The sequence below is a fragment of the Penicillium cataractarum genome (assembly GCF_028827025.1).
Source record: "Penicillium cataractarum strain IBT 29864 chromosome Unknown utg000007l, whole genome shotgun sequence".
NCBI classification, from domain to species: domain Eukaryota; kingdom Fungi; phylum Ascomycota; class Eurotiomycetes; order Eurotiales; family Aspergillaceae; genus Penicillium; species Penicillium cataractarum.
This window is the reverse complement of record NW_026622743.1, coordinates 2,839,411-2,866,907: the sequence shown is the minus strand read 5'-3', so window position 1 is coordinate 2,866,907 and position 27,497 is coordinate 2,839,411. Positions and strand designations below refer to the sequence as shown.

The 27,497-nt window shown below is 49.6% G+C and overlaps 9 protein-coding genes across 9 annotated transcripts; 6 read left to right on the top strand and 3 right to left on the bottom strand.

The window, feature by feature from the left end:
- Positions 1-3,861: 3,861 nt before the first annotated feature.
- Positions 3,862-5,999, top strand: N7496_008597 (KilA-N domain-containing protein; the record flags this gene model as incomplete). Its single annotated transcript, XM_056701516.1, has 4 exons — positions 3,862-4,129; positions 4,197-4,403; positions 4,483-4,615; positions 4,688-5,999. 4 exons carry the CDS (start codon positions 3,862-3,864, stop codon positions 5,997-5,999), a joined length of 1,920 nt encoding a protein of 639 aa, XP_056553579.1.
- A 2,518-nt stretch (positions 6,000-8,517) lies between these two features.
- On the top strand, positions 8,518-8,967 carry N7496_008596 (uncharacterized protein; the record flags this gene model as incomplete). Its single annotated transcript, XM_056701515.1, has 2 exons — positions 8,518-8,767; positions 8,855-8,967. The coding sequence occupies 2 exons, from the start codon at positions 8,518-8,520 to the stop codon at positions 8,965-8,967; spliced, it is 363 nt and encodes a 120-aa protein (XP_056553578.1).
- A 1,241-nt stretch (positions 8,968-10,208) lies between these two features.
- Positions 10,209-11,432, top strand: N7496_008595 (putative extracellular sialidase/neuraminidase; the record flags this gene model as incomplete). Its single annotated transcript, XM_056701514.1, has 1 exon — positions 10,209-11,432. The coding sequence occupies one exon, from the start codon at positions 10,209-10,211 to the stop codon at positions 11,430-11,432; it is 1,224 nt and encodes a 407-aa protein (XP_056553577.1).
- Positions 11,433-12,165: 733 nt separating this feature from the next.
- Positions 12,166-12,991, top strand: N7496_008594 (uncharacterized protein; the record flags this gene model as incomplete). Its single annotated transcript, XM_056701513.1, has 2 exons — positions 12,166-12,587; positions 12,694-12,991. 2 exons carry the CDS (start codon positions 12,166-12,168, stop codon positions 12,989-12,991), a joined length of 720 nt encoding a protein of 239 aa, XP_056553576.1.
- Positions 12,992-15,437: 2,446 nt separating this feature from the next.
- Positions 15,438-16,091, top strand: N7496_008593 (class I SAM-dependent DNA methyltransferase; the record flags this gene model as incomplete). Its single annotated transcript, XM_056701512.1, has 1 exon — positions 15,438-16,091. One exon carries the CDS (start codon positions 15,438-15,440, stop codon positions 16,089-16,091), a length of 654 nt encoding a protein of 217 aa, XP_056553575.1.
- A 1,025-nt stretch (positions 16,092-17,116) lies between these two features.
- On the top strand, positions 17,117-18,486 carry N7496_008592 (uncharacterized protein; the record flags this gene model as incomplete). Its single annotated transcript, XM_056701511.1, has 2 exons — positions 17,117-18,240; positions 18,375-18,486. Coding segments are annotated over 2 exons (1,236 nt in total), but the record flags the coding sequence as incomplete, so codon positions are not given.
- A 675-nt stretch (positions 18,487-19,161) lies between these two features.
- N7496_008591 (DUF803 domain membrane protein) lies at positions 19,162-21,670 on the bottom strand (the record flags this gene model as incomplete). Its single annotated transcript, XM_056701510.1, has 2 exons — positions 19,162-20,856; positions 20,912-21,670. The coding sequence occupies 2 exons, from the start codon at positions 21,668-21,670 to the stop codon at positions 19,162-19,164; spliced, it is 2,454 nt and encodes an 817-aa protein (XP_056553573.1).
- Positions 21,671-22,989: 1,319 nt separating this feature from the next.
- N7496_008590 (putative Patatin-like serine hydrolase) lies at positions 22,990-25,023 on the bottom strand (the record flags this gene model as incomplete). The annotated part of the gene is made up of 3 exons (XM_056701509.1): positions 22,990-24,244; positions 24,304-24,889; positions 24,957-25,023. 3 exons carry the CDS (start codon positions 25,021-25,023, stop codon positions 22,990-22,992), a joined length of 1,908 nt encoding a protein of 635 aa, XP_056553572.1.
- Positions 25,024-26,767: 1,744 nt separating this feature from the next.
- Positions 26,768-27,466, bottom strand: N7496_008589 (uncharacterized protein; the record flags this gene model as incomplete). Its single annotated transcript, XM_056701508.1, has 1 exon — positions 26,768-27,466. The coding sequence occupies one exon, from the start codon at positions 27,464-27,466 to the stop codon at positions 26,768-26,770; it is 699 nt and encodes a 232-aa protein (XP_056553571.1).
- Positions 27,467-27,497: the final 31 nt, after the last annotated feature.

Sequence of the window (27,497 nt, the reverse complement as noted above, 5' to 3'; positions counted from 1 at the left end):
CGGTACTGTAAATACGGAGTGCATATTCCGGAGCTTCTAATCTTCGGCCCAGTATTACCTCACGGTCGGCCGCGATCGCGCAAGCCAATCGTCTTCGTATCTCTATGTCTCGTCCGTGCTATACATAGTTTGGATATAATATCTATACTCCGTAGAATTGACAGCGAAACGAGCGATGTGGCCTTTCCACAGAAGTCAAAGCAACGTAAATCAAAGCACAAGACCATCAATGGACACTCAAAGACCACTATCTTTGCCCATCCATTTCGATCAGGGCGGGCAAGGTCTTCAACCGACCTTTTTGGTAAACGCCCAGTTGTGGAACTGGCAAAGATCCCAAGAGAACAGACCCTTGATCGACTCAAGCCACCCGGTGCGTGGTGTCTTCTGAGCCACTGATTCCCCCCCCCTCTCCTCTTTTGCTATCCCTTGGGTGTGACGCGCCCGTGACTCTCGGACCGCCTTATCGTGGACAGCTCTGTGGGTTGTAATTTTTTTTTCGTTTTTTCCCCCTCTTTTTCTTGGTTCCCTTTTGCCCTTGGGGACTGGACTGGACTGGGTTGATGGGAGGATGGATGATTGAGTAAGCGGGAAATATTATCCTCTCCGAGGACCTAGCAGTTAGCACTACGGAGTAGAGAGAAAGGGAAATAACTAATGTACTGTACAGAGTACTCGTACTCTGTACAAGTCACAGTGTAGCTATGGAAATAAAAACGTCAATTGATTGGTAGTATTTTGCGAGGACCAAAAGCTCAGGCCACAATGGCCCCCCCCCCCCATGGCTAGGCTCTCGGTGTCCATAGCCAAAAGTCCATACCCACAATCATAACTAATCATCTAGACAATCCCCTCTCGTCGTCGGCTATAGCCGTGCTAGAGTGTAATTTCCACCCCCGGGCTCAACGATCGACGGGCCGCGCGCTGCGTATCCGAGGCTGACCCAAGATATCACGGAGCGTGGTCGATCGGTCGTGGAAAAAGGAATTGTTCATTAGCGTGATGTGTAAAAGTACGATATACTGGATAGCCTTGTAGAAGGAGATTTCTTTAGGAAAGAGCATTGGGAAAGTGTACCCTCCGTATGATCTTTGCTTCCAGTTGGGGATTTGGAATTTGGAATTTTGATTTCACGGGGGATTTACCTTCTGGGGTTGGAACTGGGACTATACAAGGAATTATGACGGGAGTCCGTGTGCCTGTTCGAGATCGCGGGCGTTAGTGTTGTTAGTGTTATTAGTGGGCAGGGCAAGTGGGTTTTTGGTGCTGGCCAGCCCAAGGCCCTCGCTCTCGGATGAGTTGTTTTGTAGTGGAGTTAGAGAAGGGGTATTGATGTTTGATAATTGTTGAGGTGTTATCTGGCGATGCGGTGGATTATTGAATAATTGAGTTTTCTATTGAACTCCTCCATCTCTTAGAGGATTATTCCGACTACAACTATATCATTTTTCTATAGTCTATACACTCTACAGCATACTTTACATACTACTGTATCTTAATGGATCTCCCGCTCTCGCACTAAGCGCAGATGAAACCCCCCGGCCGTAATCGACCGTGCAGCCGCCGGGCTCTGCAGGCGCTATGTCTTGCACGGGGCCCATCGATCGGGAGTCTCGACTCTAGACTCCATCCTCATTGTGTTGTTCCCTCCAAGTTAGTAGTCAGTATAGATGTTAGTAGTCGGTTTGTTGTTCCTAGTTCTCCCCGTTCTAAGAATCCCTGGTTCACGGTGGGGACCCGCGCTCGTGGAGAGGCCGTCAACCATGGCTCATCCCTTCCGGAGGAAACAGGGCCGGTTGAGTATCTGAGTATGGAGGTGGAGTATACTACAACTGAACAGATTACTTGATACCTAGTATGGAGAATAGTATAGCTTAGGGAGTGATTTTATAGCGTTATAGTACCTGAATTGTCTCGGTGTTTTGTGGGAAATAGATTGCTTTTCGGAGAACCTTACTCTATATTCCATACTCTCTATAGTATACTTTATTTACTCGGTCTCTCCCATATACTATTCCACTCCTTCCCACTCTATACATCACATCCCGTATGATTAATCCCTCCAGTGCGTGGTGGTAAAGATCGGACTCCACCCGATCCCCAGCGGGCCTATCCCGGGCGATCAGCGTTTTGCTTGTCACACAGACCAGGATCTCCTCAGCTTGGTGGATCCCCTCTTTCTCTCTCTCTCTCTTGCTGTCCCTGCATTTTTCTTTTTCGTTTTTCTTTTTTATCCTTTCTTATTATTTTTCACCTGATTTCTTTTTTTTTTCTTTTTTTGCTTTTCATTTCTTTTTTTTTCTTTACCCATGATGAAATGGTTTCCCTTTTTGCCCTTCTATCCACTAATCCTACTGTAAGATAATCGTTGCCCAGTTATGGATTTCCTACCTATTTTAGCTCTAATTCTTCATAATAATATACCTTCGACTGTATTTTTTATTTTTATTTCTATTTCCCTTTCCGCTAGTCTCCTCTTCTTCTCGACCCTTGCCCGTCCTTGCTTGGTGGCGGTTGACTCGATCGTAGGACTTTTAGTTGACTTCTCGGCTCCACCGAATTTGCTATTTCGGTGGAAACCTCCTGGAGACTCTCCTCCGGACTCTCCAGAGCTGATTCTCTTCCCAGCATTTAGCAGCCCTCCCAGCCACCTAAGGAACCTCTCTCTGACAGTTTAATTTTTTTTTCTTAAGCGGTTCCAGCTACCTACTTCCTGCCCCCACATTCCTCCCCTTAGTCATCCCAGTCACCTGCTTTACCTCCACTGATCGCCTTTCCCGTCCTGCGGCTCTGATGTGTGCCTCTGCCAACTGATCTCTCTCTCTCTCTTCTTCTCTCACTTCTTCTCTTTCCCACCTCCCTCCCCCCCCCCTTGGGTCATCTCAAACATCCCAACCTGCAGAGGGGATGCGTTTGCTGCACGCCAGCCTCCTTCTGTAGAACCCTCTTCCTCCCCTTCCCTCCCGCACTGCGGCCTTATTTGACTTCGGCTGTTCGCAACTTGCATGAACTCACATCCGCCTTTTCATGTTTGTCAGGACCGTTCATGAGATTGATGCCCCGTCTGCTCTTTGATTGTTGATTACTGGGATTCCATTCTTCTTCCTCTACTTTCTGATCTCTTCTCTCGTCTGCAAAAAAAAAAGCGATCCTATACTGGTCCCCATCCGAGTCCCGACTCTTTTGCTACCTTGCCCGCATCTGCGACTACCCAACAACCCGATTGCTACTGCATTTCCTCCCCCCCCCAACCTTTGGTGGTAAATTGGAATCTATCTTCAGAATTCCTTTCTATCAAACCAATTCCAACCTGTCGGACGCAGTGCAACCTTTGCGCCCGGCTTGCTCTTTGATCCACCAGGTCTCTTGAAACGGGCTCGCAGAACATTCCCCCTCCACTCCCACAGAGTCAAACCCGCCCGACAGCTTTACCTCGCCGCCCTCCTGCCCACCTTAAGCCCAAGTGCTTCCTACATCTCTCTATAGTTCTTCCGTGAAACCGAAAAGCTGGAGCTGCCATCGATTTCCCAGGTCCACACCCGCGGCCCTGCTGATACCCCCTGGTACAACCACCACGCGGCCGAACGACCGCTGTTGTCGGGCGATAAGCTCCCCGCGCTCAGCCTCCCGACCGCCCCCCAGGCCCCGACCCGCACCCAACCATCCTCATTTTACCCCGACGTGCCTGGCTCAACCACTAGTTCCAGCGCTCGAACAAGTCTGTCCGGTGCTTCTGCGGTCCAGGAACCCCGGAGTCCCCCACCCCCTGCAGATTTGGGTCAGGGTCGGCTCTCGCTGGATTCTGAGTACGCCATTGCACCGACCGACGGCTTTTATCCTAGCCCGACCTCGCTCGGCAGCATGAACCACACTCAGCCGTACATGGACGTTCATTCCCATCTGTCCTCTGCCCAACCATACGCTTCGCAGGCTGCCACCGCCGGAACTATGTCCCACTATCCATACCAGCATCAGCCGCCCGTCTTGCAACCAGCTTCCAGCTATGGCCCGGCATCTTATCAGCAATACGGCTACCCCAATGGCGTGACGTCCCCGCCGACTGGCCATGCGCCGCCAGCGAGCTCCATGGGTGGACAAATGCCTGCGCAGTTGTTGCCGCTTCCTCAAGGTGAGATTATACCGCCCTTGAATGGCAATGGCTTTTGATATAATAACCGGACTAACCCAATTATTAGTAAGCCCAGTGAGCAACCACCCAGTTGCTGCTCCGTCTGGATACGGAAACAGCACTGGATCGCCATTGCAAGGGTTTGTGTATGATCCCACGGGTCAGATCGCGCCCCCGGGAGCTAAGCCACGGGTTACCGCAACGTTATGGGAGGATGAGGGCAGTCTTTGCTACCAAGTTGAGGCCAAGGGTGTGTGTGTGGCTCGGCGAGAGGGTATGTTCATTCATTTACAGTTATCTTTGATCTACAAATCTGTGGTCAGAAAAGCGGGTTGTCTGACGTGATTTTGCAGATAACCACATGATCAACGGTACTAAGCTGCTTAATGTGGCTGGAATGACTCGTGGTCGTCGTGACGGTATTCTGAAGAGCGAGAAGCTTCGCCATGTGGTGAAGATCGGACCGATGCATTTGAAGGGTGTTTGGTAAGTCTTGTTCGGATGATCGTGGAGTTCGGACAATCTTGGAAATTTCACGAGAACTAATCTGATCCCTAGGATCCCATTCGAACGCGCTCTGGAGTTTGCTAACAAGGAGAAGATCACCGATCTTTTGTATCCGCTCTTCGTGCACAATATTGGCGGTCTACTGTACCACCCTGCCAACCAGAACCGGACCAACTCGGTCGTGCAAGAATCACACCATCGCCGCCTGGAGGGTCTTCCTTCTGGGCCTCAACGCACCACCCCGACGGCGCCCCAGCACTCGAGTCTGCACCACCAAGCTATGCAGACCCCCATGTCCTCGCACATGTCCCAGCCTCCTTCGATGGGAGGCGGCCCTCGTCCCGGTCTCGATCGTGCCAACACGTTTCCCACTCCCCCTGCCAGTGCATCCAGCCTCATGGGCGTGACCAACCAGGGTAGTTCGTATGAGTGGGGTGGCCCGGTGCCGCACACACAACCATTGTCAATCGATACCGCACTGAGCAACCAGCGTTCGATGCCCACTACGCCTGCCACGACGCCTCCTGGCAACAATCTGCACAGTATGCCGCCGTACCAGGGGCAACCCGGATATGAAAGCAAGCCTTATTACTCCGCGGCCCCTCAGTCTCATTCTCAGTACGCCCCGCAGACCCCCATGACACAGTCCGGAATCTCCAACTACGGTCAATCTCTGCCCACGATGAACTACTTGAAGAACGAGATGGCTCCTCCGACAGGTCGGGCTCCCGAGACCGAAACTTCTGATCTGAAGTCTGACCGGTATTCCCAGAGCAATGGGTCTGATCGCTACCCTCAGGCCAATGGTCCCGGTGATGCGGTTCAGGAGGCTGAGCCGGAGTACCTGCAGGACCAGGGGTCCGCCTATAACAACCGTGGTTCCTACACCTACACCACCAACCCGTCCGTGGGCTCAATCAACGGCGAGCACTCTCAGTTGACGCCTGAGATGACCGGGTCTCCCCAGCAGAATGGTTCGGGCCGCATGACCCCGCGCACAAGCGTTAGCGGGCCAAGCCCTCACTGGGCCTCGGGATATAACACACCTCCTCGTCCTCAAGCTGCCACTACGCTGTACAACGCCGTGAGTGACACTCGCGGCACACCTGCGAACGTTGCCTCCGATCCCTACTCCATGGCGTCAACCTCGACTCCCGTCTACGCAACCACCATGAACGGCAACATGGGCTCGGGAAACAAGCGCATGCGCGAGGATGATGATGTTGTACGGACCGACAGTGGCAGCGAGTATGAAACTAAGCGCCGTAAGACTATTACCGAGGCTACGCTTGGAGGTCCCGTGGGCGGTGCTCCTCTTCTGCAACCCATGAAAACCGGTGGGGTGATGGCTCGTCGCCGATGAACATGGTCGCAACCCACTTTTCATCCTTTTGCGTCATAAGGGAGAAGACTTTCACGACCCTAAACCGCACTTTTACTAACACAACCTCTCTCACCTCTGGATGGAGTTATGATTTGCTTTTCTTTTTGATGATAGACGCGGTACCGCTTGATCCTCCGTGCCGTGGACTTTTGGGAACGCTCGATATGACCTGCTTTTTTTTGATTCGGTTTGAGCATTGCGTTGAACTTTACATCTTATTTTCCGCCTGTCTTAATGGGACAGAGATTGCACTCGGTCTTTTCTCTTGCGATTGAATCGGGGTATACATCTTCTATCGGATTGTTCTCTTCGGGCGCTCCATGGGTCTGTACTCCCCGGTTCCAATCGAACCGAGTGCTCTATGATTTTGTTCAAGGTCTCTGACCAGGTTGAACTCAACTGGACTTTTGGATACCCCATCCATCATGCAACATCCTTTATCCATTACTATGTCTTCCGCAACGCAAATTGATGACACGGGAAAGCGGGGTTTGATTGATATGATCGAAGTCGAGTTGACAGGGTTAAAGGATTGGGGCATATTCTCTCCCTAAACTTCCTCTTCGTCTTAGCATACCTTCCCCCCTTCCCCACCTTATGACTATGATGACACGAATCTCATATAACGAATTTACTATGTCCGCACTTCCTTGCTCCTTCATGACTGGGACCTACCGGGGTTTCCCATTTTGAATTCTTCCAAATCATGTCTCGAGTACTGGTCTGGGTTCTTGGAGACCTCGAGAGCGAATTGTTGGCCATTGGAAATTTTTGCGATTATCTTTTTCTTTTTCTTTTTTTTGTGGGCAAAAGGGTTTTCTTTGTTTTATCCTCTCTTATCATTTCATCTTTTATCTCATGAACCTTCATTTTTTATCTGGCCTTTTTATATTCCGGGTGATTCTTCTACTTAGTCCGACTCGTGTCTGTATCAATTTCCTGTTGCTTAGTTATCATTTTTTTTTGTTGAGGTACTTACCTCTCTGGTTATGTATCTGCATTTTTGAGATTCGGAATATGCAGAGTTATATCTTTAGCAACGGAATCGGTTCAGACGGGGTCTGCATGTGGTTTTTGAGCGCGGCTGCGGGCTTCTTTTCTTTCTTTCGTCTTGTCTCTCTTTTTTTGTCTTTTTCTTTATTTCTGGCTTCTTTCTGCTTTTAGAGAGATGACATGACGGTAATGAATGATTATGAATATGAATCTGATTGCACTATGCGGTCTTGGTTGTTTAATTGGAGTTTGACGTTTCGTCTGTAGATGGCGAGATTGGTCTCTAGTCTTTGAGGTCTGGATGGAATGGCGGGGAATGGGTTTCATAATGATCTGCAGGTCGATTTGCTTATGATCTATCGCATCTCGTTTCTCTCTTTGTAATTGTTTCGTTGTAACTTGGTAGAATAGTGTAGACCTATAGGCATAGCTCCTACTGTAGATTCAGTAGCCTTGATCTTCTCCTATTCGCCATTGATCGGCTCCATAGCTCTCGAATATCTATCCCATTATCCTTCCTTCTTAGTCCCTTCTCACATTGGACTCCAAAGATTTCTAAAATACATCAATCCCTTCCTCCCCCCCCCCCCCCCCTCGAATAATTTCACAAATTACGTACACGAATTTTAGTAAATGCCTTTTACTTCTCCTTAGCGACAATAACTCCACACCATCCGCCAGTCCCAACGGGCCGCCTGAATACCCTTCTGACCTGAGAAGTCAATATAGCCTGCCTAATTGTGCCCTGCACACGGTTATATTCTTGTAATAGAATGTTTAATTTAGCATCCACTTTTAGTGTCCCATGAGTACTGTCTCTTAAGACGGGCTTGGTAGAGCTAAGCCTTGTCCATTACCAGAAAGTAGTGGCCGCAAAGGGGTAAGGCTGTGAGACACGGGAGCTATAAATGCTTGTTCATATGCTAAGGAACGCCTGGATGGGTGGCCTTGCGAACGGCAGCTGGGCTGGGGATGTGATATTGGCGAGACAATATTGGGATGGTTTTTACAGGAGGCCTGAACCGAGCGGAGTGTCCGGATAGCTTCAGAATTCTTGCTGGAGAAGAGAGGAATTGAATTTAGGGCCCGGTTTAGGATGAAGTATAAACTTTATACTCCAGCAAAAAAAAACGAAAACATAGTTATCATGGATTATAAGGAGATTAGTTGGAACGGAAACCTTGTTATCTGGATAAAATTATACAAGATTTACATTGAAAAAGATCAGAACTATCAGGCCCCCTTTCTAAGCAGTATACGTTCTCTTGTCAGATTCTAGCATGTCTAGATCAAGTCTCTTTTCAAGTTTGTCTCACTGATTGCCTTACGATCCGAGTCTTCCTTGGAAGCCTGATCCCAAAACCCGTTCAGAAGAGAATACTTAAAGCCCCGTTTCTGCCCAGAATCTACCTACCATCCATCACAACAAACCTCAATCTACATCCAAATCCCAAGTCCACTCTCAAATCTACCAATTTACTCCTTCCTCACCCCAACAATCAAAATGTACGGCCTCAGCCTCCTCCTCACCACCGCCCTCGCCCTCGGCACTGCAACCCTGACCGCAGCTACCGACACCCCTCCCGTCCAGAACAAATGGGCCCAGCTGCGCCTCTTCGGTGCCCCCGGCTGCTCGGCGGATAACATGGGTGAAATGGGCGTGTACGGGTACGAGCGGAATACTTGCCTGGATATTGCGCAGTATGGGGCTCCCGATGCTGTGAACATTAGTTCTATCTTTGATGAGTGTGAATGTAAGTTTCATATCTCATTTGCTGGCGTGTCTGGCTGTCTGGCTAGGAGCCGGTTATGTTTGTGACTCGATAACTGACTTGATATAGTGTACCTTTATGAAGATGCGGGCTGCAGTGTCGAGAAGAGCATTGCGGTTAGTACTGGGTGTGTTGATGGGGCGGGTCCGTATGGGGGTCTTATCTTGTCTTGCAGTGTTTGATGGGAGATGTTGGTGGGTGTGAATGTTGAGTTTAGGGGTGTGATATAGGATGGCTGGATAGAGTTTGAATAGAGCTGGGTGTCTTCTCGCTGTGTTTTATGTGTCTTTGTGAATTTTTTGACTTGATGGCATCGGCACTGGAATTTGGTAATTCACTTGAAGGTTTGATAGGATATGCTTAGAAACTGCGGTTCTCGGGAGCGATTTTAATCTTGAATCTATTGAACTTGTCGTCTGGTAGTTTTCGAAGCCTGGTAAAGGGCAATGTACAATGAGGTCGCGTTGAGGAATAGCCCGACGTGTCCGGTCAAACCAAATGTTTGATTCTGACTATTATCTAGTTTCTTAAATAGCACTTAGTCCCACGCGAGAGGTATTTCTAACGAATCTAGCATAAACTCGTCCAAGACTGTTCTGTCCAGGCTAAATACCTTTCCTCTCCCTGGTTCAAAGGTACTTAGCAGGTGTCATATACCCCCTGGTCGTTTCTTCCAGCATTATCTGCATATCAGGAGGTCTATTACCGAGCGTTAGCTAGCACTATAGCTCGCAAATTGAACCCGAATTCGGCTCGGACTTTGGTCCCAGATCCTGTCCGGAGCAAAGGAAGCCATCTTGAAAATGTCACCCAATACTATTCAAAAATGACTTAGGATTATTACCATTTGGGGAGATTACTTCTTGAATATCCTTTCTTCACAAATTAACCATCCTTCACGCTAAGAAATAGTCATTTTTGATTTGACATGTTCGGCGCTAAGGACTTGGGGCTAAAATAAGATGACTTGAGGCTTTGACTTGGCTTATTGACTCTCGCTCCTCAGTCTGCATTTCGAGTCGCTTATAGAGAGCATGCTCAATATTAAGTTATGTACTATTATACTATTACAGAGCGTCGCTTAAATAAGATGTCATATATAGAGAGACAAATTAAGTGCCATATTGTTCATCAAACTGGATGATCTTTTCCGTTCCGAATACGAGTTCGCATCCCAATATAGCCGCAATACGAGCACTAACTTGGCCAAGACCCGTACTCACGCCATATTTAGTTCACGATCCCGCTCAGAGTAGGATACAAAATCCACCCCTTGTTGTCGTCGCACGTGGGTAAAATAATCATCATGTATGGATTACACGAAATTGATAGTATCAGCTTAAATACCCACCCGAGATGCCAAAGAACAATATGGCATTCCTTATCAGCAATTCACATACGCGTCGCGTGAATAGTTGACAACATGCGTGTTCTTCAAACACTCTTCCTACTGGGCGTCGCCTTGGTGCCCGCAACAGTCGCGGTGGTGGATGACCCAGCCAAAGATGCAACGCCCTACCATGACGAGTTCACGCTTTTCCACAGCGCCAATATGGGCTCACCCGACAAACTAGCAAGCGGTGTTGGCTTCCATTCCTTCCGTATACCGGCGGTCGTTCGCACTGCTACCGGCAGAATCCTCGCCTTTGCAGAAGGACGTCGACATGACAATAGAGATTTCGGTGACATCAATCTCGTATACAAGCGCACCAAGACTACCACGAATAACGGTGCCAGTTACGCTGACTGGGAAAGCCTGCGCGAGGTAGTTGGTAGTGGCGACGGCACCTGGGGTAATCCCACACCGGTAGTAGACGGTTCCACGATCTACTTGTTTTTGTCCTGGAATAATGGCAGCTACAGCCAGAAAGGAGGCGACGAGCTACCAGATCAAACCATCACCAAGAAGATTGATAAGACATGGTATGGTCGTCGACATCTATTCCTTACAACCAGCGTCGACGACGGCGACACATGGTCGAAACCCGAGGATTTGACTACTACATTGACTCCCGAAAACTGGTCTTGGGATGCAGTTGGGCCGGGCAATGGAATCAAACTCGATTCTGGGGAGCTCGTTATTCCAGCTATGGGCCGCAACATTGTCGGTCGTGGCACGACGGGCAAACGGACTTGGTCAGTACAGCTTCTCACCGGTGCTGGAGCCGAAGGCACTATTGGTCAGACGCCGGATGGAAAGCTATACCGCAACGACCGACCAAGCTCTGCAGGTCATCGTATCGTCGCAAGAGGCAGCCTCGATGCAGGGTTCAGTTCATTCACTTCAGATGAAGGTTTACCCGACCCGGCATGCGAGGGCTCCGTGTTGAAGTATAATTCGGACGCGCCGGCGAGAACGATTTTCCTCAACTCGGCTTCCACTACGAGTAGACGTGCGATGAGAGTCCGCATTAGCTATGACGATGATGCTGCCAAGTACGATTATGGGCGCAAACTTTCAGACGCCCCTGTCAGCTCTGCTGGGTATGAGGGCGGATACTCTAGCATGACGAAGACGGCAGACTACAAGATTGGAGCTTTGGTTGAAAGTGATTTCTTCAACGACGGAACTGGGAAGGACTCATATAGATGTATACTTTGGCGAAGGTTCAATTTGTCGTGGATTTTGAACGGGCCAAACAATTAGGGTATTGGTAATTGGCGTCGATACGTTTCTGTTGAGCGATCAGCGGATTTTGAGTTGTTAACCAATTTCTGTCAACCCCTTGAAATATCTAATATTTGTGTAACTTCTCCGCTTTACGACAAAAAACAATACCGGATTCTATTTATTGCAATCTCGTTGGAATATGTCCTCAGCTTTACAATGATAGCCCTCCCTATGCAAGGTGACGTGTCAATGCGGGCTCCTCCCCTCCCTTCCCTCTTGAGATAATGAATAGTAGGAGAAGATCCCCCTTTGCTCTTCACAATCTCTCTTCTCTAGAAATTTTGTAGAAGGCAAACTAATCACCCGACCTTCAAAGGCAGGATGTCTTGGTATCCTGGATCAAGGACCTACGATATCGATCTCTTCGGTGACACTCTTTTGTTGTTGTTCCAAGGAACAGACGACGACAGGGAACCCGGGCCTGAGGATGATATTGTAGTGTCGGAGACAAATGTTAGAGATGCCGAGTCAATCGACACATCGATCATGGACCAATTACTGGTCGGGCGCTAGCTACAGAGCGACCCCGACGGCGATCCTGGCAGCATCCCAGACAGTAACTCAAATAGCGAAATGGATGATGGGGACACTGTCCAGTCGCTTCCTGATCCAGGCCCTTTGCGGAGCTGTTCCACATTTTTCAGGGCCGAGCTTCCAAGATATATTGGCTCCCCTGGGGCGATTGAATCCTTGAACTCTCGAGTGTCCAATGATTGACGACAATCCAACAATTCCCGCTCTTGTTCTCAGAGTAGCCCACGACCAGCTTGGTAATATAGAACAAGATGAGCTTACAATTAACCCTGAGAGGGATCAAGCAGTTCTTCCGATAGAGCAGAGATACATGGATTATATCAATCTTGATGTCCTTGCTCGAATTGCAACCATAGTCGAGAAATATCAAATTCACGTTGGAATTGAAGATTGCCTGCATAAGTGGATCTCCAACCTCAAGGACTATGTGGAAAGCACGTCTGTTCCTGATGCGATAAAATGGCTATGGGTTACTTGGTTGTTCCACTACGCAGATCACTTTTTCATAGTGACAGAGTATTTGGTTAAAAACCTTACAATGTCACTAGCAGAAGACAATAGCTTGCAATTTCCTATACCCATACATGTTCTTCGTGAGTATGCTGGATTTTTGTTTTAGGTAATTTAACTAAACAACGCTTTAAGGAGCTATTGATGACTGTCGAAGATATACTCTAATGGACATTTAATTCCTTTTGCTCAGTCAACTTGACCCCTATATCGACTCGACTGCGACCGGATTTGAACTTCGCGTTACAGAGGGCACGCAGCATGAGGATTCGTCTAACCTATGTTTCGATATTCTTAACTTTGGATTCCTGATGATGTTTTTACAAAGCATGGGACTCTCGCGGGGTCGAATGTGGGATGACCCAGACTTTGACGGTGTAAGCTTTGCCGAAATAGCGAAGAAGTTACGTGCCAAAGCAAGCCTAATTGACCAGTTGGATGATATGCCCGATGAACTTTCGGACCCTCTAGAGCCAGTTTGGAGCTTCTGAGTTGTATTGAGGAGCGGGTTATTGGTCTATCCCTGGAGGAGTTTAAGATTGAAGCACGATCTGTTAAATTCACGTACTAGGGGAGCTGCACCAATTGCTTCAGGCTATAGTGCCATTGTCATCAATATTGATTTAACGATCTAGCCATTGCCTAAAATGATCTGAGTAACCACATGCTTATATGAATTATTTTATGGGAAATGATTTCCACGCCTAGAATAGTCTCCCCACGGGATTGAACTTGTGGTGAAAGAAAACCCTCCTAGGCATCAGTAAGAATGGATTTTAATGCCATAAGTACTACTACTTTGTAGCACACTAAGCCCCCTAGGCGAGAAACAGCCATACTTTGATCGAGCAACTTTTTGCCGCAGCAATGAGGAATCACTATATCTGCCGGTGGGCCGCCATGTTTTGAGGCCCTCAGACTATAAACGCACATCAAACAAGAATACAGGATTTACTCTGCTTCTAGTGGGGCTTAGGTTTTGTCTCGAGCGGGGCTGGCTTAAGCCCAGGCTCAGGTCAAAGAGTCAAAAAGTACAGTCGAATATCTTCTCAGCTTAGGGCGCTTGGGAGAAAAGAGAAGAATGTAATTGGAGTTGAATATCCACACACACACACACACACACACACACACAGTCAGCTCATTCTTTTTACGAATAACTTTTTAGCATACGTCAAATGTATGGTGGGTGGTTACACAATGTTTGTCTGCGCTTCTTGCGCCTCCCGTCTAGATCTCCCGTTGAGGCTCCACTATTGGGGATCTCCACATTCCCCAGCAATATCAGCCCACAGTATTCTATCATATCAGTCTAGTTCAGAAGTATCAAAGGAAGGGACTGTAAATCACTACTGCTGGTGATTCTACAGTTCTTGAAAGCAACTATTGGTCCAAAATGACGTTCAAAGTCTAGCGACTCTTCAAAGAATCTCACACTTTCCTCCCCGCCAATCCTCCCCTCGCATATCTGACATGTGTCGGAGCATGCTGTTATTAGTTGACGTCAATGCTTCACTATCTGATCCTACCCCGCTTGATCTAGGTTTGTCAGGAGATTGCACGGAGCTCTCTGTCCCGCCGTCGTTGTCCACTCTTTTGCGCTGCATCAAGTATACTTTTCGCCATAGTCCCAGCTGTAACCGAACTTCCCCAAGGTTTACGAGTACGTCTGAGAAGGCTCAAATTTAGTCAATGGACTTGATTCCTTATGGTTTAGAAAGTAGACCGGCAATGAACTATGCTCGATCAAAAGTCGGCCGAAATTATCGCAATAGAATAGATGGAAAATCGATTATGCTACATCTAGAGCCAGCAAACTAGTTTATGGGGAAGGTTGAGCGAGTCTTAATCTGATCATGTCTTTACAAAATGAGATTATGTATCAGTACCATACAGTATGAGACTGACCTTGTACAGACACGGAGGGAAATGTTGGGCCAATTAATATGTCAGATCACATAAACCCACACTGTACTGGACATGCGGGATTCATGTCAATCACCAATGATCCATATTGCTTTGACGACTGTACATTCGTACACAGTGGGAACAGCCCAGATTGATCCAATCATGCTAGTCAGGCAAAGGACAGACCAGGCTACAGTTACACATATGATTGAGTAAAACTTGGCCCTGGAAACACGTGATGAAGCTATGAACTCTAGTGGCCAACAAAGCCAAGCACAGCCAGGGTCTGGACTTTCTTCTTTACTCGGCGAGCTCGACACCAAAGTAAGCAGAAAACCCGTCATAATTAGAGTCTATCGATTCGCATCGAAGGGCTATTGAACAGTGAAAGCAGAATAATATCGAAAGACGGTCAAAACAAAAGTAGGAATCCCTATTTTTGGACCAGAGATCTATAGTTTGCCAAGTTTAGTATCCTCAGGAATGTATACCCGTTCCCCGCCCCCGCGGAGTCGGATGGTCTCGGGAACAATCATCCACCGACCAGAGGGGTCCACCGACATCATTGATCGTCAAAAATATCACCCTTTTGAGGCGTATGCGCCAGAATACGCCTTCGACCCCGCATCACGCCATACGGGGGAGCCAATGTAAGAAACAGAGCTATTGCATGCAGCCGTGACTTGGGGCCCTGGCGCCATGTCGGCCGTGCCTTGCGAGTCGCCCCACATCTGGCAGGGAGGGGGGAAGAGGGTGCTTGGACGGCTCGGGGCTACGTAGCAGGAGAACCAAGGCAACGACGTCGTAGAATATGAATCAATTGGGGAATTGGATGGGACGGGTTGAATGCTCGGCATAGTTTCAACTGTTATAAGAACGTAGCGTTTGCACGTAGGGATGGAAGCAAGTTTTGAAGAACAATCAATCCCCTGCGAAGAACATAGTTATTTCACTGTTCGAGAAGCTGTGTATCATATACTTCTTATACCTCTTTGTCCACGAACAAGAAACAACTGCCTTCTCCTTTTCACCATGACTGCCTCCGCAACCCAATTATACCTCCGCCAGGCCCGTGACACCAAGAGTGTCGAGGACTGCATGACAGTCTATGACAAGTGGGCTGCAACGTACAACGATGAAGTCGGCGACGAAGCCCAGAGCTACGTCGCCCCCGTCCTCGTTGCCCAGGCTGCCATCAAGTTCAAGTCAAACAAGAGCCCCGCCGACAGTGTAATCCTAGATGCCGGCTGCGGAACCGGCCTTGTTGGCCAAGCCCTTGCCATGGGCGGTGCAAAGGCAATCGACGGTATTGACTTGTCAGCCCCAATGCTCGACGTCGCCCGGGACACTGGTGTGTACCGAAACCTTGCCCAAGCAGACATGACCCGGCCGCTCGACAACGTGGACGAGACATACGACACCGTTGTATGTGTTGGCACCTTCACTCTGGGCCACGTTGGCCCAGACCCTGCCCTGCGAGAGCTCATCAGAGTAACCCGAACAAACGGCATCGTTGTCGCGACGATTCTTGACGAGATCTGGGAGCCGCATGGATTCAAGGCCGAGGTCGAGAAGCTAAAGGCAGAGGGTCTGGTGCGAGTTGTGTCTGAGGATTTGATAGATTATGTAAAGGGCCATGGCGACAAGGCAGTATTACTTATCCTAGAGAAGGTCAACAAAGCGTGAAGGAAGGACAGCCATAGTGACGGCGATTGCAAACGCGTTTCAAAAAAGCCGATTGCAGCAACACCCATGCAGCCCCAAAGCGACACACAAACTAAGCAATTGCAACTGTGACTGCGACTCCACGCGAAAGGCTTCGATTCAACACGTTCCCGTTTGGCAAAGACAGTCGAGGTTCAACACCTGATTGACTGCAGCCGAAATGATGATAATGATAATGACCCGGATCTCATTTGTGTGAATAAAACCCAAGATCAAAGTAAACTTCAGAATCGATCTTTCTTGGAAGACAAAGCTTTAAGTAAAGTAGGATAGTATTTTTAGCAGGAGATGTGCACTTCTTTAATCTTTAATAAGACCGGCAAGTACCCGGTAGGAAGCCGGTTTGCTGCATGTCGATCAAGTAGAAGAAAACCTGCGCATTTCAATTCTTTTTTTGGATAGAGAACCCCGTTTTTCAGATGCAAGGGTTCAAAAACAACGAAACAACAATCCCAGGGGTGAGAATACCTTATTATAAACCAGCAATTTTCCTGAGTTGGTGCACTTTGTTTCGATCCGGCGCGTTCGAGTTTCCCTTTTGGGTAACGAACCCCCTCCTGCAGATACCCTTCTTTTTCATGTGGGGTAATGATATCAGGATTGAGTAATCCGGGGGTCCTAGAGCACAATAAATTCGGCAGCTAGCACGTTCATTTAGAGTATTACAATACTGGTCGTACATGTCTGGGACTTGTCATGTAATAGTCAAGCATGTGGCTTGATAACGATCCGATGTGGAGGTGGATCTCAACGGTTAGATTAGTAGTAGATCTATGCATGAAGATAACAACTTTAAAATCAGCCACCACCTCATTACTCGCCAGCTGAATTGAACCTCGGAGAATCTCTTAGATCACAGTAATAATATTAAAATATCATAATTTGTCCCATCTGTTCGAAAAGGAACATCAAATTGCTAAATCAAAGTATACTTCCACCCCCTCCATATCCCCCACGTGACAAGTCCCGACCCTCTCCCAAAACAGCAAAACAAAAACACTCCATTTTCTGGTTCCGCAACTCGACCCGCGGTCCAACGTCACGTTGCCGCAAACTTGGAAAAGCCCTTCCCTCGCAACGCACACTACACAACCTCGACAACTCAACGGACATCTTACGTTCAACCTTTCAACCCGGCGCCAGCAACAGCGCCGAACCGCCCTCCTCTGTCAACCCCCCCCAAAATGCCCGCCTCCCCACCAGAGATACCCCCCACCCACCAAAAACCTGACCCCAAAAGCCACCGCATTTTCGACCCCTGGAACTCCTCCTCAACAGGCCACCAGTGCGCCGACAACCCCTATTCCGGCACAACAAGCTGGCGCGATACCCGCTCCGCAAAACTAAAGCAGCAGTTCCGCGGCGAGGATTGTTCCCGTGATACCGCCGGCGCGCTAGATGACTCGGACTTTTCGGCGAAAGCGTTCGATGGGACGTGTGGATCCGTGTCGCCGGTTGCGGAGAGCTATGGGGGGAGAACGAGGGCTGGAGAGTGGCGATGGGTTTCGGAGGAGGAGGCGAAGAGGGCTCAGCTGGGTGTAAGGGATATTCGGTGTTTTATGGGTGTTGGGAAGAGGAAAGCTGGGGATGAGGACCTGATGCAGTCGCAGGCTGGTAAGAAGGCGAGGACTGTATTGGAAAGGAAGTCGATTCCAAGTACGATGATCCTGACTCCTGCGTCTACACCCACACCTGCGACTGTGACGGTACCAAGGACTTCAACCACGTCTACAAGTGCATCCACCCCAACGAGCACGACCCAAACACTCTCAACCCCGAAATCCGAGTCTGACACCGATAACTCACGACAAAGAAGTACCGCAACACCCTCCACCACCAAACCATCATCTTCGACCCTCTTCACCGGCACAACAATCTACATAAACGGCTCAACCCTCCCCCAAATATCAGACCACAAACTAAAATCCCTCCTCGCATCTCACGGCGCTACAATCGCCATCGGGATGGCCCGCCGGACAGTCACACATGTTATCATCGGGCAACCCTGTACAAAGGGCCAGGGTGCCGGCGGTGGTCTTGCGGCGGGGAAATTGCAGGGGGAGATTGAGAGGGGTGGGTGGAAGGGTGTTAAGGTTGTTGGTGTTGATTGGTGAGTTATTCGCATACTCTTCGCGATTATGATGTTTTTGAGGTTGCGATTGGACTATTCGCTGAGGGCTATACATGGGCTTGGTTTGAGGTTATGCGTGTTGGAATGGGATGTGGCTAATTCAGTGTTTACAGGATTCTCGAGAGTATCAAGGCAGGTAAAAGGCTTGCTGAGTCTAGGTTTGCTGTTTTGAGTGTTGCGCCGAAGGGGCAGAGGAGTGTTGCTAGTATGTTTGGTGGGAGGTGAGATTGGATTTTATATCCAGGTTTACTTGGATGCTCTTTCAGCTTGGGTTGGATTGGGTGATGAGCATTTTACATGCTCACCTCCATGCTGGAGGATCACTATTATCTCGCATTAGCATGGCGTTGGCATTGCATTGCATCTTCTTTACTAGATGACCTGTTCTTAACGTTTGCATTAGTGCATAGGCGTTACTCTATCTCTATACAAGGATCGAATTATTATCTTATGATACCCCTCGAATAAAATCGGAACTACTCATCAATTTTATATTTTGCTTTGAAATAACTCTTTCATCCCTCAATCATAATGCATTAGATCATTTATCATCGACGCGATCACACGTCCATATATGTACAACAGCCCGAGCCCAGGTCCAAGCTGTATACGACATTATCGCAAAGATGTACACCGAATATCAATATCGACACGAAAAAAACATGTCGTCCACCACAAATCCACTCCAAATCCCCAAAGAAATCACAATCAGAAATCAAAACCAACACCGCTGTAAATGCAATCAAAAAAATAAATAAAATGGTATGAAATGTCATCAAATGTCCACCACCAACATCATTCCATCCAAGATCAAGAACAGATCTCATGTGAATGGTAAATGGCAACGTATGTGCAAGAAGATGGAAATCATCATGGACCAGATCTCACCAGCCTCAAGCCTTAAAGAAACGCTCCCTTCGAACCTCCACGAGGGGGACTCCTCGTTTCATAGCTCTCGCCTTCCACACTGCTAGTCTCGGACATGTGTCGGCGCCAACCACTGTGCTGTCGAGTAACTCCAGCCGCAGGCGTATTATCATCATCACGAGCCTCAGTCGAGGAAATAGACGCGACGCCCATATCAGAGGACTCGGATGAGGCAGATCGCACACCCCCGTCTAGTGTGAGGGGTGTATTATCCGGCAGTGGCGGTAGCGGGTTTGGATGGCGGTGCGTCGAGAACGAGGACTGCGCGGGAGGAGGGGCGCGTGGGTGTGACGAGGAATTCGTTCTCGTGCGTGAGCGTGGTGCGTTCCATCCACCTTCATGTTCGTCCGTGTGCTCAGGCGAGGCAGTCGCCTGCCTAGCGTGCGGCAAGTAGTACGGGTTCGACACATTTCCGGACTGCGCGTAGAAAGCATGGTGGTCTTCATATGGTGGGAATGCAGACGTCGACATGCTAGAGACTGAATCGCCGTGGGCGCGACCAGAAGGCAGCGGGTATCGGTGCATAGGTTGAATTTCGGCAGCGTCAGATTCGGCGCTGGACCAGCGTTCGAGTTTCTCGCCCAGGGTTTCGTCAGCAGTGCGTGAGTCACCGCGGACAAGACCGAGACGCTCTTCTTCAGTGGCAGACTTGTCCCCGTCTATGCCGTGGTTGCGGCGTAGGATACCGCGAGGTGGGCTAGCGGTGCGTTTAGGGGATGTCGGAGTGCTCTGCGCCTTGCGACGGTTGAACATGCTGTTGAAGGAGAATTGACGGCGTGCAGCATATGGCGGTTCAAGAGCGTGATGAGTCTGAGGTCGGTCTTCGTCGGCCTTCTCGTCAGCCCAAGAGATAGAACGGGGTGTGTCGCTGCGCTCGCGGCCTCCGGGGCGGAAGGGAGGTTCGAGGCCTCCAGCACCATAGTATTCCGTGTCGACGGCGCTCTTCCGATTCGTCATTTCCGTATCAATGTTGGCACTCAGGCTCTTCTCGTCTTCCTTGTGAACAGGCAACCATTGACCGTGCTGGAGAATGCTTGAGGTGCGCGATCGGATGTCGCCTAGGAAAGAGTGTCCACTCTGCTTGGTACTAGGCCGATTCTCATTCTCATCTTCCGGGTCGGGGAATCGAGACATTCCCAGTGGGGGCAGTGGCTGTTTAACCGAGGGTGTGCGAGGCGTGTGCGGGCGAGACATGGTAGGTCCCTCTCCAATGACGGTCTTGCGACGACGAATACCATCCCATTCAATGATTTCGTTCTCCGCTGGTGGCTTCAGGAAATCTTCTTGCTTTTCGTTGACGAAGCGCCGGGCTTCATCTTGTTCGTGTTCCCGCCGAGTAGTCGAGATACGACGAAGAATAGATGCAGCACCGCGGATGGAGTCGGCCTTGGGCTCATATTCAGGCTCCTCTTGTGTAGCCACCTCACGGATCTGATCCAAGTCACCCTTGAACACGGCAGCATCGGGAACATCCTTGGCAGATTTGGATAGCTGGAGCAGAACCACACCGGCACAGATTTGCATAAAGCCCATGATCACCGTAGCGATCTGGATACCAGTTCCCTTGAATCCCTGGAACAAGATGGCGGAAGTGACAATAGTCGCGCTAGTGAACATGACGTAGTAAGTCGGGGTGACGAGGGCGGCATTGAAAAGGTTCAGCGCTTTCTGTATCACATGTTAGCATGTTCCCAAATATCTCAGATAGCGAAACTTGACATACGTTGAGGTAGATAATCTCCGTCAGCAGGGTGCAAACCACAAAGACGAACAGCACATAAAGAAACCAATGCTTGAACTGCTCCTCGCCATCGATCTGTGCAAGAATCGCTGAGCCAAGACCCTGCGTCGCAACAACGCTCAATCCACCAACCATACTGCAAATGCTAATATAAACGAACATGCTCTTCTTGCCGTACCGGGGACCCGCCCAAAGCGCCGTAATCGCTGCTCCGACCAAAATCACACCAGCATATGTCAGAAAACCGGGAGCGATCACAAACTTCTGCATAGCCTGGATATCGCTAACGGAGGACTGATCGGGGGCATTCATCGCGATCACGATAGACCCGATAATACAACAGAAACAGCCAACCTTACCGACGAAACTGAGTCGTTCTTTCAGGAAAATCGCAGAGAGAATCGTGGTAATAACGACGGAGAGTGCGCCGAGAGGGGTGACCAGGATAGCGTCGACGAAAGCATATGCGACAAAGTTGCAAATCTCGCCCACGATCATGAGCGTCATGCCTAGCCACCACCACGCATTCTTTAGGTATCCGTAGCCTTCACCGGCCTCTTCGTTGTACTTGACGTTCGCCTTGAGTAGGCCGATCTTCTTGATGACGAAGGAGATACCGATGAAGACGCCCGAGGCGACGGCGAGCGAAATACCGACGGCTTTGTAGACAGCTGGGCGGCCTGAGGAGTCGGCGCGGGCCAAAAGGGTGGAGGCATGGTGTAAGCTATCGTGTGGATCCATGATGGGCGCAGTCGAGAGGTGAGAGGAGTTGGAAGAAAGCTTATCGTATGAACCACACTGACCAGCAGTGGGAGAGCTGAGGGGAAGAGGAGGAGGGAGGGTCTGTCGCGAGGACGGAGTCGTCCGAAGACCAGACTCGGCGACTAAGCTGAAACACTTGATTCAGGCCACTTTGTCACCGGCGCAGCGTTTAGTCTGAGAAAAGATAATGCAGATACAAGCACAAGATCCACGCGCGACCGAGTAGAATAGTAGGGGTAACACAGTCGCAGTCTCTCAATGATGAAATAATGATCCAACTGTGGCTTTATCACTGCAGGGCTGATCGCGGAATGTTTCTGGAAGGTTTGAATGGAATCAAGGCGGGGGGAGGCGAAACGATCAGCGCGGACGTCAGTGGCAGAGAGTTGCGGTGTCTGTGGGCGACCGGGGGGAATTTCAGATAAATTGGAAGATTTGCAAGATGTACAGAGTAAAAAGAGAATGAGAATGAGAAGAAAAAAGAAAGAGCATACGGAGTAGCTGACGGAGAGAAAGATGAAAAGGGGAAAGAAACAAAGAGGCTGGGCCTGTGGGGAAGAGTGTTGACGAGGTACCGAGTGGGTACGGCTGGGCCCCACTGGCTACACTGCGATCGAGACGGTACTTGTCAGGTACAGATTTTCTATCCTGGAAATGATTGGTTCTAATCTATGGTCACCTCCCGGAATATTCAGTCTTAAGGAGATTAAAGCCACAGTTACATTCTGGATCTCTTAATCTCGTCCATGGATGTGGCGTGGATGTACCTCCCGCTAGGCCAGTCAGATTTGGCTGGATGGACACTGTTGGATTCCTAATTTTAGCTAGTTTGACTTAGACTTGCAGGAGCTGACAGTCTCCACGTCTTTCTGTTTGCCACTTGCTCTGATCGCTAGAGACTGAAATATACGCCGTAGGGAGCCATCACTACACACCCGATAGAGACTATGCGCAAATGATTCCAGGTCAACATAAACGTCGTCATTCATCAACCCTGCTGCCTGGCAGCGAGGCGTACTGTGTATTCGACTCTGTCTCGCTCTGTATGTCCAGACATAACCAGAGTCTTCAGAGTAACATAATTCACACGTAGATATCAAAAAAGGCAAGCAGAAAAAAAAAATCAAATATGTAGACGCCCAAACTCCGCCCATTTCGGTCCACCTCCCTATTCACCGTGCCGATTGAAGGGTATCCAGTAGAGAAAACAAGAACAACATAAAATATAAACTCAAAAAAAAAAAAAAAACCGTAATCGCAATCGCCATTCCATCCCAGAACTGCGTTTAAATCACCGATCACCGCACGTGGTAGCTCGGCTTGCGCTGTCGGTTGACCACGGGCGGGGGCTCGTCCACGGGGTATGGCGGTCGCACCTTGCCGCTTGGCACAGAAACGTGCGGTTGTGAGAAGAGTGGTGCGGGCATAGAGACACCACCGTCCTCGACGGACGGGTATGGGATGGGCGTCTTGGGCGGGATGGGCGGAGGCATGCCGTTGATGGGGGACATGTTATGGGATGCAACGTGCTCGGCGCTGCGCCCGGGAGAACCCTGCTGTTGCGAGGAAGGTCGGCTATACTCGTGACTGGGACGGAAGCTGGCGACATCGCTGCTGGAGTGCCGCGTCGGGGAGACTGGCAGGCCATTGTTATGGGGGGTTGGATGTGCGGGTAGAGAGTCGTCTCCTGGGGGTGCGGTCACGGTCACACTGGAGGGGACCGGAGGGGAGGCCTGCGAAGGAGGTTGTGGGAAGTATTCCACTGGTGAGGCAGGTAACTCGACTGCGAACTGATTTGCCGGAGGGGGCACCGAGTAGGTCGAAGGGTTGCGTGAGGGGACTAAGATCTCCTCTCGCTCGAGGTCAAATGACAGGTCATCGCGGTCACCACCGGCGGCCGCATGCTGGGCAAGGCGCTTGTTCATGCGCTCGATCTTGGCAAACTTCACGCTGGAATCGAGGATCATCTTTTTCACCTCGGACTTGGCCAGATATTGCCGTGTATTGGTGCTGATGTCGGCCAGGCGATTCCACTCGTTCATTCCAAACTCGCCAACGCCAACCTCCACGTTGAACCGGTAGTAGTTGTCAGTGGGGACGCCACGCTTGGCAAGCGTATCCCGCAGCATTTCCTGATGAATAGTCTCGCAGCCTTCAATCTTCGAGATCAGTCGTCGTCGCGCCTCGGCGAACGTGCCGGTCGCGGAACCAAAGAAATCCTCCCACCATTCATGCTGTCGGTTATTAGTGCCAGAAGGCCGTCGGCCAGTTCCAACACTGACGAACACGCCGACCTCTCGACCAGGCCACTCGTTGGCAACTGCCTCCTCGAGAATCTGGGGTGCCGGATTGTAGGTTCCAGGTCCTTCGTCGATGAACACATGCTGGCCGATTTGGATCGGCTTGAAAGCAAGTCCCGTGGCTGATGTGGCGCGGCCAGCCTGCCAGATCGTGCAGTCAAATTCGGGCGGGGGTTCTCGGCGAGAGTCGTAGGAGCGCAGAAGTACGGCTGACCCGTTGCGCTGAGTACCCTTGTACAGCGCGGTGACGGCACTAGTCATTTGTTAGCATTGAATACTTTCAGGTGACGAGGCAAGTTGAAAAGGACTTACGTTTTGGTCCGGAACTCTCGATTGTCGTAGAGGAGAGCCTCCGGATTTCCCCAGCGTAGCCCATTCAGAAAAGTGGACCCTCTTTGACTTGCTGGACTTTGGGGATGGGACATCGCCGACGTGCTAAAACTGCCTCGGCTGACGGACCTCTGCGGTACAGAGTTTGGGCTAGTATAGCCAACACTTGCGATCGATGCTCGAGGGTTATTGCCGGCATTCGGTTGATCATTGCCCTCGGCCTCGAAGACGGTGTGTTCGCGCACGCATTCCCGGATCGCCTCCTCAAGCTTCGAGGCCTTGAACAATGTCGAACGATAAGGAATACCCGCGATAGTCTTATCGGTCTCAAAGACCCTCCTTGTCATGCGCACGTAGACTTCTTTACAGGTCTCGAGATCGAGGCGAAGACGTCCCAGCATGATCGCGATCAAGCCGCCGGTGCCGGTCCCGGCAATCAGATCAAAGTGGTCGCAGGGCTTGGGTATTTGGTCGCGACGAGGCGGCTTGCCTTCGCATTCGACATACGTGCGATACATGAGTTCCTGGAGGATAATGAGCATGGAGTAACCGCGGACACCGCCTCCATCTGTCTGATTGTTAGTATTTGCACTTCGGATGCGTCGGGGAGGGTGATGGAACGCGACTGTGCTTACCTAGAGACAAGATCCGTAACGGTGGACCCTTGGTGGTGTCCTTGCGACGCAGATTGACCTCATCCATCGCGACTGCGGCAGTGAATTGTGAAAGCGAAAGTGATCGCCCTCCTCTTTTTTTTCTTCGCAGCGACAGCTTACCCACGGCGGGGCTGAGCAGTGCCTTATGCACCGAGGTGGCGGAGGCACGGGCGCCTGACCGATTAGATCAGAGCCTAGGATTGCTAGGCCGGTCACTCAAAGAAGCACGGGAAGTTCGAATGTGTCGTTAGTCAAAGGTATGCGACGAGCTGGATGTGAGAGGCGCCGATATCGTGGAGTGCGTCGAATGGACTGGGGGAAACTTTGAATAGGCAGCGGCGTAAGTTCAATTGGCGGCGGGGGCGGGTTGGGCTGAAGGTTAAGCCACGCGATGCAGGGCCTCGGATTCGAGATTCACAAGTGTCACTTCGCGGCCGCTTAGTGGATTGGTAATTGTAAGAAGATAGTTGCAGCACGCAGGAAGAATATGCAAAGATCAACCAGTTACTATGATGGTCAGCTGAGTTATTCTTGGAAAACGAATCCACATCCTCTGCTTCCTTCCATGGAACATGGCCGAGTCATGTGATATATGGCTGTGCAGGTCTTTATGATGTAATTTGTGGCGGTGTAACGGGGACTCGGCAGCAGGGACAGGTTTCTTTGGCTTCTGGAAAAGCATAAAAATCACTTGTGAGCTGAAGATTTGTAAGGACTATGATTAATCTAGATAATAAGACTGACGGCACGCCCGAGAAACCAACATGACCAGCTGGGGTCTCTAGTCGACCTTCTCCAGGTTTCCGGTGCTAGAGACCAAATAGAGGAATTCTCAGAAATGCCACTAAGACTATGGGGTTGTTGAACATAGACTCGGTCTTAAAAGCATGGATCCTTTCATTGAAATCTATAATCAATGACCTCTCATAAAAATATACTTAGTAAGCGCTTATCAACAAATAACTAACTACCTAGTTACCTAGTTATCCCGTCATTAGTCCATAGAAGCTTATCTTGTCCTCCCTCTTATTTACACCCATTTGTGTACGAATGTCAGGTCTATCACGAATGTAATAGATATTTAAGTCCCTCTTTCTTTCAGGCACTTCCTATCTTTGATTTTGAAGCCTACGGGAAGAGGCTTTCCCTCTCGATCACTTTTTACATCGTTCGATACTAGAAAAAACCTACTGAGATACCTCCGTAAACCAATCATAATTTTAGTAATATTAACATTATCTTTCACACTCCGGCTATTGCTCCCCATTTTGAGCCTTGTTCAACAAACTGCTCTGTGGTGGCCTCTCCCAGCGAAAACAATACTGTCCCTTCTCTATCGCCGTGCGTCTAAAGCGCGGGCCGGTTGTCCAAATCGGCTCTCCAAGCGAATTTTGGCCCCGCTCAAATGGTACATTATAGTCGGGCGGTGTTGGTCGGTCCGGCCATGTAAGTTGTTTAGATGCGTTGAGATATCGTTCCATGTCCCCGTCTGATTTCCGCGCTGCTACCCATTCATTCAAAAAGTTGTGGAATGTCGATACGTCAGGGTCCAGCTCGCGATTGCAAGTCCACTCCGGGATACTCAGCACCATATCCACATTTCGTTTCTAGTAAGGAATACTCGTCAAGTATATATCGTTCGTGATAAGCTCGTATAGTGTAAATACAGCGCTAGTTAAATCATCTCGACCATCTAGCAGGCGTTTCTTCCCGTGTGCGGCCTAATCGAAATCGAAGAGAAGGATTTTATTTATATCGGGATCGATAAGTAGGTTTTAGGGTGTAATGTCTTAATACATGATTCCCAATTCCAGGTTCAGGAAATCCACGAGTCGGATAAGCTGTTGCAGCCATTCAAATCGGAAAGGCGTCTTTGGATTGTCGAGAGTTCCACCCGGAATATACTTCGTTGTGAATCCAATCACCCGAGATTCCACGTCTTCGAGAACAACACGATTAAATGGTACTATATTAGGATGTGGCGGCAAAATCCTGAGAATGTTGAGTTCATCCCAGGCCATCTGTAGTCTCAGGGGCTTGTCTAATGGGTTGAATTTGAAGGCAACTTTTCGAGGAATGCCGAATTCGCCTTCGCATGATGAGAGATCAAGACCCGGTCCAAGCCGACCGAGCTCCTGGAGTTTAGAGTACTGAATTGCACGGCTGTCGGCAAGCGATTCAATCATCGAGAACGGAAGATATGCAACAAATGGAGTGTCATCCTCTTCCGGATCGGCCGAGACTTCAACAAGGAGTCCGTTGTCGTCGACTGTAATTGCGCGGACTTCCGGCGACAGGTAATCGGCGAACTTTGCCAAAATCGTGTTCTCTATATCCTCGTCGGGCAGAAATAGCTTAGCGGTGCCTTTCACCTTGACCATTCTCAGTCGATCCCAATCCCAGACGTCGCATTGCGTTTCGGTCAAGGGGTTTTCTCCCGGGCCGAAGTAGCATTGGCCTTCGGAGAAGAATCTGTCTTGAGGTTTCATTATGGGAAAATGGATACTAAAAAGAGGTAAC